Genomic DNA, 18072 nt, shown 5'->3' with positions numbered 1-18072 from the left:
AAACAAGCCATTCTATCATACTCAGATTGCCAGTTAGATATAACGGTGGTTAGGGATGATGATGTTCGGGGAAATATTTTGAGAGTAAAACGCTCAACCACTTAAGCTATAAGCCCCCACAGAGTTGCGTAACGGCAAAGATGGCTGAACAAAGAAACTCTGTTGTATATAAACAAATATAGCCGTCCCCAATTCACCGTTTCGTGGTAAAATTTACAATACATACGGAATGTAATGAATCGTGAGTCTGCAGAAGTATATGTAGTACAAAATGACCCGAAAGGGATGATGTTCGGGGAAATATTATGGGGGATGGGAGGTGTAAGAACTCTCCTATCTTTCTAGTTTACTAAGTAATGCTTCTATAGGCGGCAGCTCCTGCACAATTTGTTGCCAGTCAGGCATGCCCTGCAAAGATATCGGAGTATATCACAGATGTATTCTACTCCGAAACAATAAAAAGGGAAACGAAAAGGAGAGCATGACGCTCGGAGTTAAGTTTTCCTTAGGTTGAACAAGTTTAAACGCTTATAGGGTGTATGGAAACAAATGGAGCAAAAGAAACGGCTATTTCAGAAACTCAAATCCAGAACTTAAGTAAATCAATGCAGTATGCACTTACCTTCCCTGATCTTCGAACCCTACCATCTAGGCGCAGTATAATGTAGACATCCTCACCGGGAGCAACTCCTTCGGACTTTTGCTGATCCTTTATCCACCTAAACAAGCATATAAACACAATGACTCATACAAACCGAATGATGCATATAAACACAAAAGATTTTGTTGTTTAGAGTAATAAATTGGTGGCGAAACAAGCGCGTAGACAAAGTAGAGTAGCATGTAACCTTTCCCATTCTCCAGGGGAAACAACCTCAGCCTTGAATCGGATTTCAGCTTTTAACTTTGACTTTGCAGTTATGGACTGAGTTCGTTTCTCGAAATCTTCCTACCATAGAGCCAACAGATATAGTGGGAAGAATGAAACAAATGGTCGCAATCTAAAGCTCGCTCAGAACATGCATCTAATTCTACAAGGATGATGTTTTGCAAGAGAACTATAGATGAGAGTCTTCGCATCTTACCCCGATAGAAGGAAGAGCAGCAGCTGCCTTTGAAGGTGAACCGAATCCTTTCTTCTCTATTTGAGGTGCCCTAACTTCATCCCAGATGACAGGAACTAGAAGAACACCTCTTCTTAGGAGCTCAGTTCGAAACTTTGCTGCCTGCTGGATACTTAAGGCCACCGTCTCCTTCTTCCCTGCTAAAATAACCTAAATCGTAGACTTTATCAGATCATTGGCATATCCAGAATCCAGATAATGAAAACAGAAATCAGATGTAGAGAAATATCAACATATGAGCTACATAGAAAGATTCCAGATAACCAAAAAAAGCATTGGCACTCACAGGCCTGACAGTGTCTCGCAACTGCACAAGCTCAACAACCCGGTTGGTGGAGAGGCGCAATGGCAATCTCGATAGATTTTCATCACGAGATATTTGTGAAAGTTGTTCCTCCTCCTTCTTGTTTTCCCATAAAAACAATGCCACAAGAACAATAAGACCTGTAGATTACTGATCCAAAAGCTTAGCCACATTAAAATGCAAGTTACATAAGTTCACTCAGTATCATACTCAATCCCTTAATCTCCCAAGAAATTGAAAGAAGACATGACTGTTGGTGAACACCGAACCCAAAAGCTAAAACTCGTGAAAGTCGGATCTTTTGGGTTTTTATTCTGTTGCTCCCAATTTCTATGAAATAAAGGATGCTCATTGAATGAATCTTAACTTATATGACTCCAAATATTCTATAAGATTATAACGTTCTCTTTTCGATGAAGCAGAGTAGCATACCGAGAACCATATCTGACAAACGTAGTATTGTTCTTCATAACAAGGTTATCTAGTTGAAGTCACTCAGTACTTTTGCACATCAAAAAGAAGGGAAATTCATACTTTGAACTTTCTATATGCAGGTAAAAGCACTTGACTTTACCTCCAATATTAATGGCAACATTGCCGGCAGTTTCCCCGAGATCAGGAGCACCATCACCACCTGCAATTGCACGGAACAGCCTGGGTACAGTAAAGAACGTTGAGATTCCTGCAGCTGCAGAGAAAGCTACATAAAAGAATCTCCTAATCCCACGGAATGGTGCTTGGACTTCACTAATGAGCTTGAGATCTCTCCTAAAACCGTAGCCTATATCTTCCCCACCTAATCTAGCCTGTATAGACAAGAAATATTCGTTACGGAAGATGTCTATACACGGAGGAAAACATGGCAAATGTTTCAACAACGAATAACAGCTATTTATATGACTCCATCACTTTCGTAATCCAAATGGTGAAACAACCAGAAGATGAGATGCACTCACAAATTTTACAGGACAAAACAACAGGTACACTTAACAGTTCGAGTTTAGTAACAAACCTCTTCTTGCAGTTCCTTAAATTCGGGCAAAGCTCTGAAAGAGGCCAAGTCGGGATCATTCAAAATTGTGCCAAATTTGAGGTCATAGTCTCTCAAGGCAGTACGTAGACAATCAGCAGCCTTCCTTCCTTCCCCTCTTCCTCAAAAAGTGAACAAAAAACAACACCTATCAGCCTAGATAAGTGTTAGATGCAGGTAAAATTCGATAGAAAATACACATTTCGGCCATTTTCATCAGAGTCTGAGATGCAGAAGGAAAACCAACGAAGTAATCCGAAATCCATACTTGTAAGCGTGACAACAGGCTTTGTTATACAGCGCAGCCTGGGCCTCGATCGTGTTGGGGTCCAAACTGAGTGCTTTTTCAAACTGAATTAAGGCATCTTTAACCTGAAAACACCAGGAGCATAGACAATTAGACATGATATCAGATACTTCAATACAACCAAAAAAGAGAGCTTCTTTTCACCAAAATACAAATTTCTAGACGTAAACAAATAGAAACAAACCGCAACGACACATTTCTGCTTTCCTAAACTCAACATATAAACAATTCTAGCTAAAGATACGATATTTTTGCTTTCCTAACCTCAAAGATGAACACTTTTAGCTCATATTATACCAACAGATAAAGAAAATCACGAAAACTCGACACATTCGCGCAGGACGTCCTTTGGCGTCAATGTTAGAGTCCATATTGTCGAAACTGTATCAATACCAATGATTTTTTCTTAGTTAGGAAACCGATAACATTAATATCGACACAATATCAATGACATATAGCCATTACGTCTAATAGAAAACTAAACTTCAACATACCGATCTCACAAAAACATAAAATTTGCTGAATGAAACTGAAAACTGCGATGATTAGTAGGGAAAAATGGGAAATTACCCGTCCTTTGGAGAAGAGCTGGAGACCCAAATTCACACAAGACTCGGGGGTTTCTGTATTGGCTTCAGTGGACTGAGAAGTTGAAGAGCAAGAGATGAGAGAGATGCCGGCTGAGTTCTTGTGGATTTGCAAATGATTAAGCGTGGTGGTTGCTCCGCCGGGAAGCGACGGCCTTTTTCGTGTTATTGGGTTCGACAAGAGGAGCCATTGGCGGTGCAGAGTCGGAGCAGCCACAGCCATTAGAGCGAGTTTTACCAACTCGCACTGTCGACCGTTAACACCCTATCAACAAAAAGAAGCGAATCCAGTGTCATTAATGCAGCATCAGCAGAAGATCCACACCGTCCGTAGTTTACCGTTCACTCTTTGGGCGGGGAAAAACCTTACCGCCACCAATGTAATATCCTATTATTTTCGAAAAATGGTCATGGAATTCCTTCTCAAAATACTTCGTCAATTCACGCAACTTCGTGTTCACCAAATCATGCAACTTTACGTTTATTAATAATTCATTAAATAAAGATCATATATATAATAAATAAAAATGAGACATTTTAGTTATCAAATTGTGTTAAAACAAATAGTCGGAATGGTAAAAATATCATTATTTTTCTTTCTATTTGCTACAAATATCTTGTGGTTTTCAAATTGAGCACATAATTTTAATGTCCTCTTATTATTCGTAATGTTTTGAAATTGTGTCAATTAGGTCTTTAGAATGTTGATCGTACAGTCCTTCTAATAATTAATGACCTTGTCAGTGTAAGACACGTTTATGAGGGCTAGCATACAATTTGGGCCAAAAAGTGCAAGTGTGTGGCTCATACGATATCACAAAAAAGGAGATGAATTATCTGTCATTCCATTTCCATACTCTTCTCATCTTTTTCTGTTTATATGGTTATGGTTAAACTACGTCAACATTTTATATTTCTATTACTTTTTGTTTTATTATTTCTATAAAAAAATTAATATAAAATATTGATGTTGCTTAACCGTGACCACATATTAGGAGGGCATGTGGAGAGTATGAAAATGGAAGGGCAGACAATCCACCTCCCACAAAAAATGGATCTCACATATGGCATGTCATCGATTTACTGAATGGATTAGACACTCAATCAACACAAGGTACAAATTGATACAATTTCAAAATCTCATAGTGCAACGTGGAAAAACTACATCTTGGCTCATTTTGAAAACCACCTCAGGTAAAATGTAGTTAGCTCTATTTTTCACTATAGTTAGTTGTGAAGTAGGCCTGGCAAATAAATTTTGTTTGTATCGTTTTCATATCATATCGGTTATCTTAACGGGTTATGTTGTGTCAAACCCATTATTTTAACCAGATCTTAACAAATGACCTCATAATGACCCAATTTGACAACAGATCGTGTCGTTTCGTGTCGGGTTAATGGGACATGCAATAAATTCTCGTTCCTAATGTCTAGATTTGGTAAACGATACCTTATTGAGTGACATGATCACGACTCTACTCATTAACAAGCTCTTAAGGGTGACCCAATAACAACCCACACAAATTGACCCGAAACCTATTATTTTCGTATCGTTTTTTGTCGAGTTAACACTCCGTGTAAAATATCGTTCATAAAAGCGATATAGGAGAGAACTTGTAAAATCGAATACAATACCTTTATTGCACGGATAAAATGAGATTGCTTTTTAATCAAAAGGCACTGTGAACAAATGAAATAACTTTAGATAACTGATCTACTATGGTTTCAAACAGATCTATGTAATTAAAGTGAGCCAAAGTTAGATGACAACATCCGCATGACCATACAAAGGGAATGGATTCTATTGACCAAAACCTAGCCCCCAACAAGCTAAAGTTGAAAGTTGAAACAGAAACTATTGCATATCTGTCATATTATATAGACCACAATGCTCTTCTGATATTGGAAAAGTGAGTTCAAATGAGTCACACAGCCTACAAGGCTACAACATATTTGAATAGGATGATGTTATTCATACACTAATTTTTTTTCTCACACATCCCTCTTAATTTTTGGTCGTTGAATAGAATGAATTGAAAAAGATCAAATGACATAATTAAATTAAAAAATGACGTGTGGATAGCTAACTCTTTGAATAAATAGACCCATAGATTATATGCCTGATGCAGAAACAGTACTGCATTGTCGCCGCATCCGCACTTTCAAAAGTATAAAGCGTCACAAAACTCAAAAACGTGTAAAGTGCTGGTGTTTTGCCCCCTCTCATTACATTTGGCACATCCTTTCTTTTTCTTTTTTCCATCACTATCCAAAAGGTTGCACCAATTCTGCTGCCAAAGCTAGAGAATAATGCTCATCCATAAACTCACAAACCCTTTGAAAAAAGATGTTTTTCTTTGGGTCCTGTTCTACTGTAAATTGTAATAGAACTTTCACATCTAAATGTTTTGATCATGATGCAGGGCTGGCTTTGCTAGTGTTTCATGAGAAAGTGGATGCTTTGTTGGACCGAGTATATATGTTTAGAACCTGCAGATGGGACCATGTAATACCCTATCGATCGGCATATATTGTGCTGCTGTAAAAAGATTATATACCAGTTCAACATTTATGTTCTTTTTTTTAATTATGAATGATTTAATCAAGAATCCATCCCCATCACCTCAATCTTATCAATTGTATAAGTCAGGAAGTTCCCATGTTATGTAGTTATATGATGGACATAGAATTCTTATCAAATTCATCATTTATATTCAGCTAATTACTTTTTAAAAGAAAGATTTTAGGGCAGTAAACCAAAATCTTAATTCAATCTTTTAAATCGGAAAACCCTAAAGAAAAAAGAAAACCCCGTTAAAAATAAAAGATATCTGGTCGATATGTCAACTTAGTCTTATCATTTGCATAGTTCAGAAAGTTCCCGTGCTATTGAGTTAGGATGGAATTTAAGAATGATTTTCATGTCAAATTCACCAATTTATTTGAGCTAAGTACTTTTAAACGAATTAGTTGTGGGACTATAAACCTAAACCCTAAGGGGAAAATTTGAAATAGGTCCAATTTTATAGGCCTATTTTTGAAATGAGTCCAATTTTTAGTGACTTTTGAAATAGGTTCAATTTTTAGTTACTTTGGACCCATAACAAAAGACCCCATCTTTAAAATATGAAAACAGTAAAACCCTAGTAACAAAACCCCTAATAAAGATATCTGGTCAGATCAGGGGACTCACATGTTTATCAAAATGTGTCCTCCGATCATAACCGTATATAGAGTCACATGCTCTTGATCTGTTTGGCCTAGCTAGCTGACGAATTTGTTACCTGATCAGTGATCACAAAAACGATACTGCACACTGGCATGATTGTGTTCGAAGACAAAGGATATCCGAAGTGGATATGGATGGATGGATAAATATCACGAAACCATTGTATCTGACTAATAATTTTTTAGCTTGGTGAGTGCTGAGTATCATACGGAGAAAACTTCCAACCCAAAAGCAGATATATTGGAGGCCACCATCGTTTTAGTGGAGGTCCAGTACTCCCCAACTGGTCATGGAAATTTTAATCAAAATCTAGGTCCAGTATAGTTTTACTTTCTTCTACACCATCAACAACTTAGCCAGCTATGGAAAAAAGATTTCTATGTCAATACAGCCATTTCTTGCGGGAATTGTCATGCAGAGAAAAAACAAAGGGTAACTATTGTGTGTCTGTAAAGATACTTGCTGTGACACAAGGATCTTGTAGCTTAGTTTATTAAAAACATTCACCTTACACCCAAAGTTCCGAGTTTGAATTTTCCCTCTTGCAAAATTGCTCATCGTCTATTTTCTATAAGGACGTGTCATTATTTTATCTGCTGGGCAGTCGTCTTAAGCATCTTGATCTACTCAATGAATGGTTGAGATTGTTCGTTTGTTTTGCCACAAGAAAAGAAAAGGCCTATCGATCAAATCTCATCATAAAGGAGAAGCCGCACGCAATTCCTTGTAATTCAATGTTCTAGATGTGGTACTTAGGAATAACTTTAACTTAATGGGGGGTTTTGAATGAACTGACATCTTGATGCCTGCTACAACTTCCAACTAGCCTTCGTTGTTTTCTAGTGGCCTTTCTAGTGCAGCTGCAGCTTGTTAACGGATGGAAGAAATTTGTAGTGTGATGCCGATATGTTTTAATATGGGTGAGCGACAAGGATGATAAAAGAACTTATAACTATATGAATGCATAGGGTAACAACAGTGGTGTGCTGATCGTCACACCTGGAAAATTATTCGACCAATTGTTGCTGAGAATACACAATGCCGTACGTTTTTTAATTTGTGTTTTGCACGCACATTCCGTTCTGATAGATAATTAAGGGGGAACAGATACTGAAAGAAAGAAGTTGATTTTGAGCTTTCTTTATACTTTAATTGGCGCAAGAAAGGAGCAAAAAGCTCTCTCTATATATAGCATGTGGACAATCCATGATGTAGAACCAGATACTTGTGATCTGAGTGTGGTAAAATCAACGAGCTAGCATTTGAAAACTTACGTCACGTTGTCCTGTTATCAAAGCGACAAGTATACACATGATTATATATACACTTTTAATCACCATCAATTGTTATGGAGGAGTTTAATGGAAAATGGACTGAAATCATCGATATCCAAATCTCGATTGCTGATGAAATGGTCGAATACATAAATCTCAATTATTGAAATGATCACTTTTTAATATTTAATCGATATGTTGTTAATATTTTATAAATTGCTTTCAAACAATAAGCGATCATTTCAACAATTGGAATTGCCCTCTCCCGTATACGTTTCGTTATCCAAAAAAATGAAGATGATCCAAATCATGCATCATGTTATGGTGCAATTGACAAGAAAAAATATCTCAACTTTTGATTCTTTTACATGTTAGGGACAATAAGTTTTGATATCAGTGGTAGAACATCATCCTAGTCTTGACGTGACATAATTGTGATTAACAAGTACAAGACCCCTTAGTTTATCTAGCATACTTGTGTTTGAAAACTTGTCGACCAATGGTATATCACAAGAAATATAAGATAAGAAAATTGGTTAGATGAAGATTTTACAAATCTTAGTTGTTGAAATAAACAAAAGGAAAATTTTATTTAAACCCATTTAACTTCTTTTTACACCTAATTCAAATTTTAAATGTTAATTGTCTATTTTACCTTATTGCATAATTACTATTAAGTACAAAATAAAATTAATAATAAAACTCAAATTTATCAATAAACTCAAACACTATAATTAAACCCTACGATCACTCTTTGTTTATTCTACGTTCATTCTAGCTAAAACCCTAATAGCTCTCATAGAGAAAAATAAGTTTTTTTTATTGATGGATGGTGATTTTGAAGTTTTGAATCCTCCAACCAAGGTATATGACTCAATTATGAATTTTTTATTTGTTTGATTTCAAAATTTTAGAGTGTAGAAGTTACTTTACTGTAATTTTTTTCAACAAATACAATGAAAGCATCCAATGATGAAAAATGTCCGGTGTGAAAGGACCCATAAGTGGACTCCTCGTTCGCTACTTTTATATTAATTGTTTTAATTGAAAGTTTAGTTTCTTATGGCATTTGTAATGTTAAAATATGCTCGAATCCAGTACACTACTGATGCAGGAATGAAATCGTTAATTGAGCAAATACAAGAAATCAACAAGCTTTTCTATTTTAGAAGTTTCATTTGTATACAATTTTCACTGGTACGTTATAAGGCTTGTGTTAGTGAGGTGAAAATTGTGCGAGTTGACACATTCTCAACAAGTTTAGGTGCACTTAAAACCCGTTAGACGAGACACCATTTGAATTCCTATTGAAGCATTTAAAGCCTCTGTCACTAGAAGCAAACCAAGTAAACTAACTCAATACCACAAGTCTAACGGTTAATTATGGTAGAAGTTATATGTGTAGTAGCTTCCACGCTATAAGAGTGGTACTCCTCTCCGTTAGAAATCAGGTAAGCACTTACCCGAACGCAACCCGCCACCACTCCCAACAGGTAGCCTTCTCCAGTTTTTGTTTATGTGTGTGCTAGATTTCCCCACTGGGGTGGTAGCCCTCTCTGGCCTTTTCCTAGTTATGATCTCCAAAAAGACAACCCCATAACTATACACATCGCTCTTCGCAGTGATTTTTAGCATGCATGCATATTCTGTAGGTAACAATTGAATTATCAGCTTTTGTGTTGTGGAAAACCATGCAAAGAACTTAGGTCTAAACACATCAAATTTAGCTTCTAAAAATCAAATGTGTGTAAAAATAAATCCACATATTGAATTGGGTTTATGGGGGTATATTAGGTATTAAATTTAGGTTTAAAGAGATATTAATAGTTTAGTTAAAAATCAAACGGGTGCAAAGAGTAAGCTGGGTGTAGAAAAAAGTTAGATAGGTTTAAATAAAATTTCCCTAAACAAAATCTAATATTGATAATATATCAATCAAATACTAACGACATTATCAATTAAACATTGACACATATTAATAAAATTCTCAAAAGTAGTCATTTAAGCAACAACTGGAATTTATATTTTCCTCATTTCAACTAGTTTCCCTGATATAATTAAAGATGGACACTAATCAATGAATGTGGATTACGCTAGTTGGCCAAAGTTGTGTCCGCTCCGAGTAGCACTAATCATGTTAACCAATTAAGAATCTTTAGACTTGAAGATCATGCATGTAGTACAAAACGAAACTATGAAATTGTTTAATGTAAATTTCATGCGTCCAAGCAGAATTGCTACTAGTTAATGGTCATTGGTGTAGGGGCCAGAATAAATCTGAAAGATGCTCAATGAAACTTTTAGTAAACAAGTTTGGTGCGTATAGCACATTGTTATAGTTTGCACACATGATATGTAGGGGCCAGATTGTTATGGTTTCTACAAATCAATGTAGGGGCCACATTATGGATGCCGTCAGCACCAACTGTTCCCAATTAGGTTGCAGAGATGTAGAAATGCAAAAAAGAACTAAAAGGCAAACTCATTATATATTAGACCTATTGGGTTATAAAACTATTGAGCAACAAGAAGAGCTGTAAACTAAAAGCATGGATGGGAAGAGACTGGAGTACACGGGTGAGGAGGCATTGAAGGAGATTGAGAGGCTCACAGCCAAGGCTGGTAGGGTTCAGTTGAACATTTTGAAGGAGATCTTATCACAAAATTCGAAAACCGAATATTTGAGTAAGTATATGAAGGGATCAAAAGATGTATCAGCTTTTAAGCAATGTGTCCCAGTCATTACTTACAAGGCCATTCAGCCTTACATCCAAAGGATTGCTAATGGTGAAGACTCTTCTCTCATTACTGGCCACCCCATAACTGAAATGTTGTGCAGGTACCTCTGCCTTTTCCCTTGTTTACAAGCTTTTCTATTTCTTTTGTATCATTTTTTTTTTTGACACACTTGGCTTATTGCGTTTGCAGTTCAGGAACTTCAGGAAGAGAGCCTAAGATGATGCCATCGATCGCTGAAGATCTGGATCGTAGAACCTTTCTATATAATCTCATTATGCCGATTATGAACCAGTTAAATATTACAACTACTCTCTCCATTAATTTACTAACTTAACATTGTAACTATAGTATAGGGAACTGTTACCAGCACTAAAAAATAGTCCCTATCAACTTGTCTAAAGGAAATATATCTCTTGTGTTTTTATTAAGGAAAACGTGCAGAATTTTTTGGGGTCCCAGTAACAGTTTGCGTAACCCATCAGTAGGATGTGTATGTATCTATCTTGATATGCAAAAGTGTATATATACAGTTATGCCCATGTGTTTGATATTCTAACTGCAGGTATGTCCCTGGACTGGATGAGGGCAAGGCTATGTTCCTCTACTTTGTGAAGGCAGAAATGTCAACACCGTGTGGCTTACCAGCTCGAACGGTGCTTACCAGCTACTACAAGAGCAGCCACTTCAAGTGCCGTGGCCCTGACCCTTTTAACAATTGTACAAGTCCTGACCAGACCATTTTTTGCAATGACAGCAACCAAAGCATGTATTGCCAACTCCTCTCCGGCCTAGTCCACCGCCACCAAGTCCTGAGGCTTGGCGCCGTCTTTGCATCCGCCTTTCTTCGAGCCATTTCATTCCTAGAACGAAATTGGATCAACTTTTGCAATGACATACGTACCGGCCAATTAGATCCTTTAATCACAGATCCCGAATGCCGGTCATCAATGGCTCCCTTAATTTCCGTCCCTAACCCTAGTCTAGCCGATGAGATCAATGAAATTTGTAGCCTTCCATCATGGAAGGGAATTGTATGCCATCTTTGGCCTAAAGCGAAGTACATTGAGGCTGTTGTCACGGGGTCCATGGCACAATATATCCCAGCTCTAGAGTACTATAGTGACGGAAAACTTCCCTTGGTTTGCACCATGTATGCTTCCTCAGAGTGCTACTTTGGTGTCAACTTGAAGCCCTTGTCCGACCCTGCTGACGTGTCGTTTACCCTTTTGCCGAATATGGGGTATTTCGAATTCATACCGTTGGGAGAGAATGGGACTCGACTCATGAACATAGATGAGGATGAGGAGGTGCGTAGTGATAAACTTGTTGATTTGGTGCAAGTGAGGCTTGGCTGCTATTATGAACTGGTGGTCACCACCTTTGCCGGTAAACTTATATTAATTTTGTTTTAGCACTAGTTAGCTTATTTCTTTTTATCCTAAAGTGCTTGTTTAAGAGTGCCTTTAGAGTGGGCAAAAGATGCTTATGGTAGAAAAATTTATAAGTGTTTTTGAGTTACAAAACCAATTTCCGTTTCTTACTTACAAAAGGACTCCTAAACATACCCAAAGATTGTTCAGTACACAGCTAATTAACTGTTTTGAGTTTGATGAATGATTAATCAGGATTGAATCGTTATCGAATCGGCGATGTGCTCCAAGTGACTGGATTTCACAATAAAGCACCACAATTTCGGTTCATCTGTAGGAGGAATGTTGTTCTCAGCATTGACACTGACAAAACTAATGAGGAGGACTTGCACAAGAGCGTTTCTGTAGCAAAGAAGTTGTTAGAACCCTTCAATGCTCTTCTTGTGGAGTACACTAGCTACGCGGATACGTCATGTCTACCCGGCCACTACGTACTGTATTGGGAAATTATATATCATGGATCAATGGTGGATTCAACAGCCCCACTTGATGATAAGGTGATGCAAGAATGCTGCATTGCTGTGGAAGAGGAACTTGACTACATCTATCGCCGGTGCCGCACGTATGACAAGTCCGTAGGGCCGCTTGAGATTCGGGTGGTGGAGCCTGGGACGTTTGACGCGTTGATGGACTATTTCATCAGCCAAGGGGGTTCGATCAATCAATATAAAACGCCGAGGTGCATCAAGTCGAATAAGGCGCTTAAGCTGCTTGATTCTAATGTCAAGGCATGTTTCTTTAGTCCAAGAGATCCTAAGTGGATCCCTTAGATCCAACGTGTGTTAATGATCATAGTCAAGATTAGAACTCTTTTTGTTAGCCTTTATTTTCCTGCTACTGAACTAAAAAAGGTTCTGCACCTATAAGCTGTTGGTGCAATAAGTTTAAATATGCATTTTGCAGACAATATATAATATGCACCTCAATTAATTTGATCATTGTATTCATGATTTACTTCGTTAGTTACTTGCTTCCATGAAACAGATCAATATAGTAGACCAAAATCAATGACCTGATCAGTTCGTGCCAATGACACATGCATAAGAGCGGCCTCAAGCCAAAAAGGCTTCCCGCTTTACGAGGGTCAGGAGGAACGTCTATCATAAGCAGCCTCACCTTTACTTTGCAAAGAGGTGGTTTTCACGATGCTAATGAAACATAAGGAGTAGGACTAATTGTTAATTAGATCAAACTAAAACAAGTTAGGGTACAAGAGGGAGTGGATAAGCTGCAGAATCTCATTTATCAGCTAGACGTGTTTCTCATTTCTTTGGTATGCCGCAGCTCTTGATTTTATTCAATGTGTACTTTAATTTGTAATGAGGTGGGAAGGAATTCGACCACAAAAAGTTGAGTTGTATTTGATCATGTTGAGCCATGTCAAAGCGACAAAATCATTGTTGTAGTATTGGAGGGAACTAGGAATTCGACCACAAGTGTATATATATACACATATTAGAGGGGAAACTGTTATTAGCACTCCAAAAATCTCATTTGGCTCTCCTCACAAGTGTAGTTTTCCTTCTAAATATAGAAAGTTTTGAGTGCCAAATAAGATTTTTGGAGTACCAATAACAATTCTCATTAGAGGAAGGAAAATAAACATGCAGATTGATAGTGCACACATAATACAAGCCCCTTCTCTTTTGAGTGAAATATGTAAGACTATGGTGAATGCGTAGCATTTGCTACTGTAAAATGGGATCTTCCTATAAGAAGTCACTTTTAGATAATGCGCTAACATTGATCACAGCATAATTGGATACCTAGAGGCAGCAATCGATGGGCCATAGATTAGGTTTTATCACGTACACAAAAAAAAAGTCTCCGAGAATTGTACTAGCTAGTACGCATATTACTACTTGTCATGATCGATTGATCATTTGGGTCTTTGGATAATACGGTGCTCAATCAGTTAGTAGTTCGTAGTCGACAAAATGTGTAATCCGGATCGTTTAAAAGAGGGAGAGAGAGATCTCTATCCTTGATGTTTTTGAAGTGGGTTAGTAGGATTCACTAATAGGGGTCGTAAGATTTGAAATGAGTGATCTGAACTATTCAGTCCGTCGACTCCAGACTGCGAGAACCGAAAAGGATCTCAATTTAATTAAGACACAGCTCAGTCCACAATAATGCCACAATGGTGCACGTTGCATATTCAAATTATATATGCAGCTCCACAAGATTTTCAGGTGATGCGTCCCACCCTGTTTGAAATTTGAGCATAGTCATGGTGCTAATCAATCGTTATAAAGTGTGTGTGTGTGTAGATGCATCGATCTGACACCATGTTCAAGTGTGCACAAGCATGCGCATACAAAAGGAGCACTCTTTCTTTGGGCGATTAGGGTTGGAGGAAAATGAAGGATCTCAATTTGCTGTTTACTACTTTTACCCTAAAGTTTGGGCTTTACAAGAGACGGACGTACGCCACTAGTGAGAGACAGAAACTGAGTCACCATGCACTCGCTATACCTTGAAGATTTTGAAATCATGTGGGAGGAATTCAAAACGTAACACATAAAATCCAGAATAAACTCTTATAAATTTAAGTTGTTTGGTTCCAACAAAGTTTAGATAGTAACTCTTAATTATCACAAAAAGAAAAGTTTACATATTCGAGTCAAAGTGCTAATCATTTCTCCTTTCAATATAAAGGAATCAAATATTTTTCTTATATGAACAAAAACGACCGTATGTTGGATAGTACATGCACTCTCTCATGAGTGAATGGACTTATTTCACCCTTTATAAATAACATGTATTCAACGTATAAATTTTATAACCATAACTGTTTAATTGCTCAATCATCCTTACAAAAAAATCAATTGAATTGGAGATCGTTTACACATCTAAATATATCAAATAAATGAACGGTTGATCATGAATATGTTACATAGTACTCACATTGTAGATTGGTTCTATACATTTGGACTCATAAATAATCTCTAATTCAAATGATTTTTTGTAGGAACAATTTTTATATGAAGATTAAAAAATTAATTTATTCCGATTATAGAAGTTATAAGGTGAGTCGCATGTGGAATATGTGCATTCCCGCAATAGGAACGCAATTGTTATCCATATATGTTTACGTGGATCATGTAACAAACAAATAGGGGAAGGGAAAGATCTCCTTAGACAATGATCATATATCTTTCCATCTTTGACAAACATGGTTTTAGTTTATTCTGCCTCCCACCACAGAGTGCTGTCAAATACCCACTTCTCAAACAACTTTACGGGCCAAAGTTGACAAATAAAATGCTAAAGCAACTAATTAAATGCTCAAGCAGACAAGCAAATCTGCACTATAGTAAAACATCGATAAATGAATGTCCAGTAAATTAATAACTTCGGTTTTTACTAAATCAGAGACATTTTTGGGCCGGGGAGCTGACTTTTTGCATTTTAAATGTCTTCTATATCTAAGAGGGATTTGGATCCTCTCCGAGACAACTGGTCGGGATCCTTCTGACCAGTGTTCGTGGACCGTTGGATTTTTATCCAACGGCTACAATTATTATAACTTTTCGAGGGCCTCCCTGTTTGTAGCTGTTGGATAAAAATTCAACGGTCCACGAACACTAGTCAGGACGCTCCCGACCAGTTACCTCGAAGAGGATCCAAATCCATCTAAGAGGTCTAAGAAAGAGGCCATATTTAAATTTTTTGTATGATACTTAAACAGGTGTTAGACATGCAGAGATCTTTTTGGATGAGAAAAACAATTCATTCTACTAAAAAGGAATTACCAAAGGAACACCTGGCTATAATTATACCTCTCCCGATTAACAGAGCGTGAGAAAGCGGCAAAGTAACTCAACTAGAAGGGCTATTTCAATAGTGGCATCTAACATGTATATACGAACTCAATTCATTCTTTCTGGATAGGAATGTAGAAACAAACGAAAAGGTTTCTTGGATGAAAAAAATAAACAATTGCAGGTTTCTTTTTTGTTTGGAACAAATAATATTTCTATTTTTAATTTATACCTTTGTTTTTCATTCCCGACTTGTGCCAATATACTAAATAATAGTCTCGCTAAATAAATAAGATAATAATTCTTAAAATTCTTTTAAAGTCTAGACGAATCTATAAATTAGTAATTGACAAAATATATATAAAAAATAACCATATAAATATTCATAATACATATTTATGATTTGTTTACTTTAAACTTATATTTTTTTAATTCAATTCTTTCTCAAAATAAACTTCTATATATGTTTCAAGATAATGTCATGGTTGTTTTTTAAGGCTTATTTTAATTGTCTTTTCATTTACACTTTTACCTCTCTATGTTTGAAAAATGAGTTTCTACCTCCTTATTTTTCCCTTTCTCTCCCCTATTTTTTCTTGGGTACTTCTCTCTATTTCTCTCTCTCCCCTCCTTCTTCGTCCTTCTCTCTCCTACTTCTTTTTCATATTTCTCTCCTCATCTTCTTGTTCGTATTGTTATCTAGATTTACAAGTGTTTTGTTTCTTTTATGAGAACAATTGGGATTTTTATTTTTTTTTAGTATTTTGTTAAGTACTTGATTTTTGAGGTTTTGGTGATTTGGATACATAAATTTTGAATTGATCTCGTAGAAGTGCTGAAATTTTGAAACTGATATTATAGAAGTGCTAGAGTTTTGAAACTGATCATGCAAGTGGTGCTGAAAGTTTTGAAATGATCTTGCAAAAATGTTAAAATTTTGATACTAATCTTGCAAAAGCGCTAAACATGTTGAAGCTGATCTTGCAGAAGTGTTGGAATTTTAAAAATGATCTTGTAGAAGTGCTGAAAATTTTTAAATTGATAATGCATAAGTGCTTAAATTTTTGAAACTAATTTTGCAAAAATGCTAAAAATTATCTCGCAAAAGTACTGGAATTTTGAAACTTATCTTGCAAAGGATGCTAAAAAAAATTAAACTAATTTTGTAAAAGTACAGAAAATTTTGAAACTAATCTTGCAAAAGTGCATGAATTGTAAACTTATTTTGTAGAAGTACATAAATTAATTTATACGGATCTGAAATCAACTTGAAGTTGTTATAGGTGATATTAGTTTGTACTTTTGGAAGTTTTTATAGGTGATGTTAGTTTCCAATTTTTGAAGTTGTTATAGGTGATATTAGTTTGTGTTGCCGTGAGTCAACCTTTGGGGAATAAGGAATGTAGGGATATTTTGGGTATGAGAGTATGTAATTGATATCCTAATATATTTAGGATATTTATTTCCTGTTTTGTAGGAGACTGTATAAGCTTATATATATTCCTCCATGTGAGATGAATAACATTGAGATCAATATTCATGAAAACCCTAAAATTCTATATTGGTATCAAGAGCAGGTTCGGCCTGCCTTCGACAGCCACAAACTCCCAATAAACTCTCTCACAATTTGAATCCTAGAGTGTGTTAGAAACCACAAAACTGAATTGCAGCCTTTGTAAACATCAAAGCTGCAAGAATCTAACCAAACATATCCAAGGAACTTGTTGCGATGGCTGGAGAACATAAGGCAGATTTGATTCCCCGTGCACACCATGTCCAACCCAGGCGAGTCTACCAACATCAACGCCATTCCTTTCGGGTTTCAGTTAAGCGACTCGAACTTCAAAGTTTGGTCAAAGATGATGGAGGTTCATGTTTCAGGGCTCGGCAAGCTAAGGTATTTAATAGGGAAAATTCCTACAATCGAGGAAGATGCTCCGGGATATGCAAGGTGGTCAACTGAAGATGCTATTGTGAGAGGATGGCTGTTAAAAACCATGGAATCACACTTACTTGGTCTCTTTATAGACCTGCCCACGACAAGGATATTTGGGAAAGCGTCACGCAGATGTTCTATGATGGTTCTGATGAGTCACAATATTATGAACTTCGATGCAAGGCTACACGGACAAGACAAGATGGTCTCCCAGTTAACCTGTACTTCACCGAATTGAAAGGTGTATGGTAGGACCTTGACAAGAGATGTCCTCTCCGTATGGTGTGTGGAGCGGATTTGAAAACTCGTAAAGAGGAAATTGCAAAGGATAGGGTGTATGATTTTCTT

At 36.7% G+C, this 18072-nt stretch overlaps 2 protein-coding genes across 4 annotated transcripts; one reads left to right on the top strand and one right to left on the bottom strand.

Moving 5' to 3' along the window:
- Window positions 1–145: 145 nt before the first annotated feature.
- LOC126589765 (protein LOW PSII ACCUMULATION 1, chloroplastic-like) lies at window positions 146–3682 on the bottom strand. 3 transcript variants are annotated; one of them, XM_050255157.1, is made up of 9 exons: window positions 3336–3679; window positions 2727–2830; window positions 2441–2576; window positions 2003–2234; window positions 1411–1568; window positions 1086–1274; window positions 849–949; window positions 623–719; window positions 146–408 (listed from the first exon to the last, which is right to left on the bottom strand). In XM_050255157.1, exons 1-9 carry the CDS (start codon window positions 3573–3575, stop codon window positions 334–336), a joined length of 1332 nt encoding a protein of 443 aa, XP_050111114.1. In that variant the 5' UTR covers window positions 3576–3679; the 3' UTR covers window positions 146–333. The 3 variants fall into 3 exon arrangements, 1 of the variants encoding a protein (XP_050111114.1); XR_007611925.1 differs by lacking the exon at window positions 849–949 and having other exon boundaries at window positions 3336–3682; XR_007611926.1 differs by lacking the exon at window positions 146–408 and having other exon boundaries at window positions 849–945; window positions 3336–3682.
- Window positions 3683–10389: 6707 nt separating this feature from the next.
- Window positions 10390–12971, top strand: LOC126588604 (putative indole-3-acetic acid-amido synthetase GH3.9). Its single transcript, XM_050253708.1, has 4 exons — window positions 10390–10694; window positions 10784–10885; window positions 11157–11980; window positions 12220–12971. Exons 1-4 carry the CDS (start codon window positions 10405–10407, stop codon window positions 12792–12794), a joined length of 1791 nt encoding a protein of 596 aa, XP_050109665.1. The 5' UTR covers window positions 10390–10404; the 3' UTR covers window positions 12795–12971.
- The last annotated feature ends 5101 nt before the right edge of the window (window positions 12972–18072 follow it).

The sequence above is a fragment of the Malus sylvestris genome, chromosome 11 (assembly GCF_916048215.2).
Source record: "Malus sylvestris chromosome 11, drMalSylv7.2, whole genome shotgun sequence".
In the NCBI taxonomy this organism is placed as follows: Eukaryota; Viridiplantae; Streptophyta; class Magnoliopsida; order Rosales; family Rosaceae; genus Malus; species Malus sylvestris.
Note: the sequence above shows the minus strand (reverse complement) of the source record. Positions and strands in the feature narration are given on the sequence as shown.

Excerpts from the sequence above, each read along its gene's own strand:
- LOC126588604 (XM_050253708.1), top strand. The coding sequence starts at position 10,405 with ATGGATGGGAAGAGACTGGAGTACACGGGTGAGGAGGCATTGAAGGAG. Across the intron at positions 10,695-10,783 it reads ATAACTGAAATGTTGTGCAG|TTCAGGAACTTCAGGAAGAG; the intron begins GTACCTCTGCCT and ends TTGCGTTTGCAG. Across the intron at positions 10,886-11,156 it reads ATTATGCCGATTATGAACCA|GTATGTCCCTGGACTGGATG; the intron begins GTTAAATATTAC and ends TTCTAACTGCAG.
- LOC126589765 (XM_050255157.1), bottom strand. The coding sequence starts at position 3,575 with ATGGCTGTGGCTGCTCCGACTCTGCACCGCCAATGGCTCCTCTTGTCG. Across the intron at positions 2,577-2,726 it reads GCCTGTTGTCACGCTTACAA|AGGGGAAGGAAGGAAGGCTG; the intron begins GTATGGATTTCG and ends TTTTTGAGGAAG. Across the intron at positions 409-622 it reads GGGTTCGAAGATCAGGGAAG|GGCATGCCTGACTGGCAACA; the intron begins GTAAGTGCATAC and ends ATATCTTTGCAG.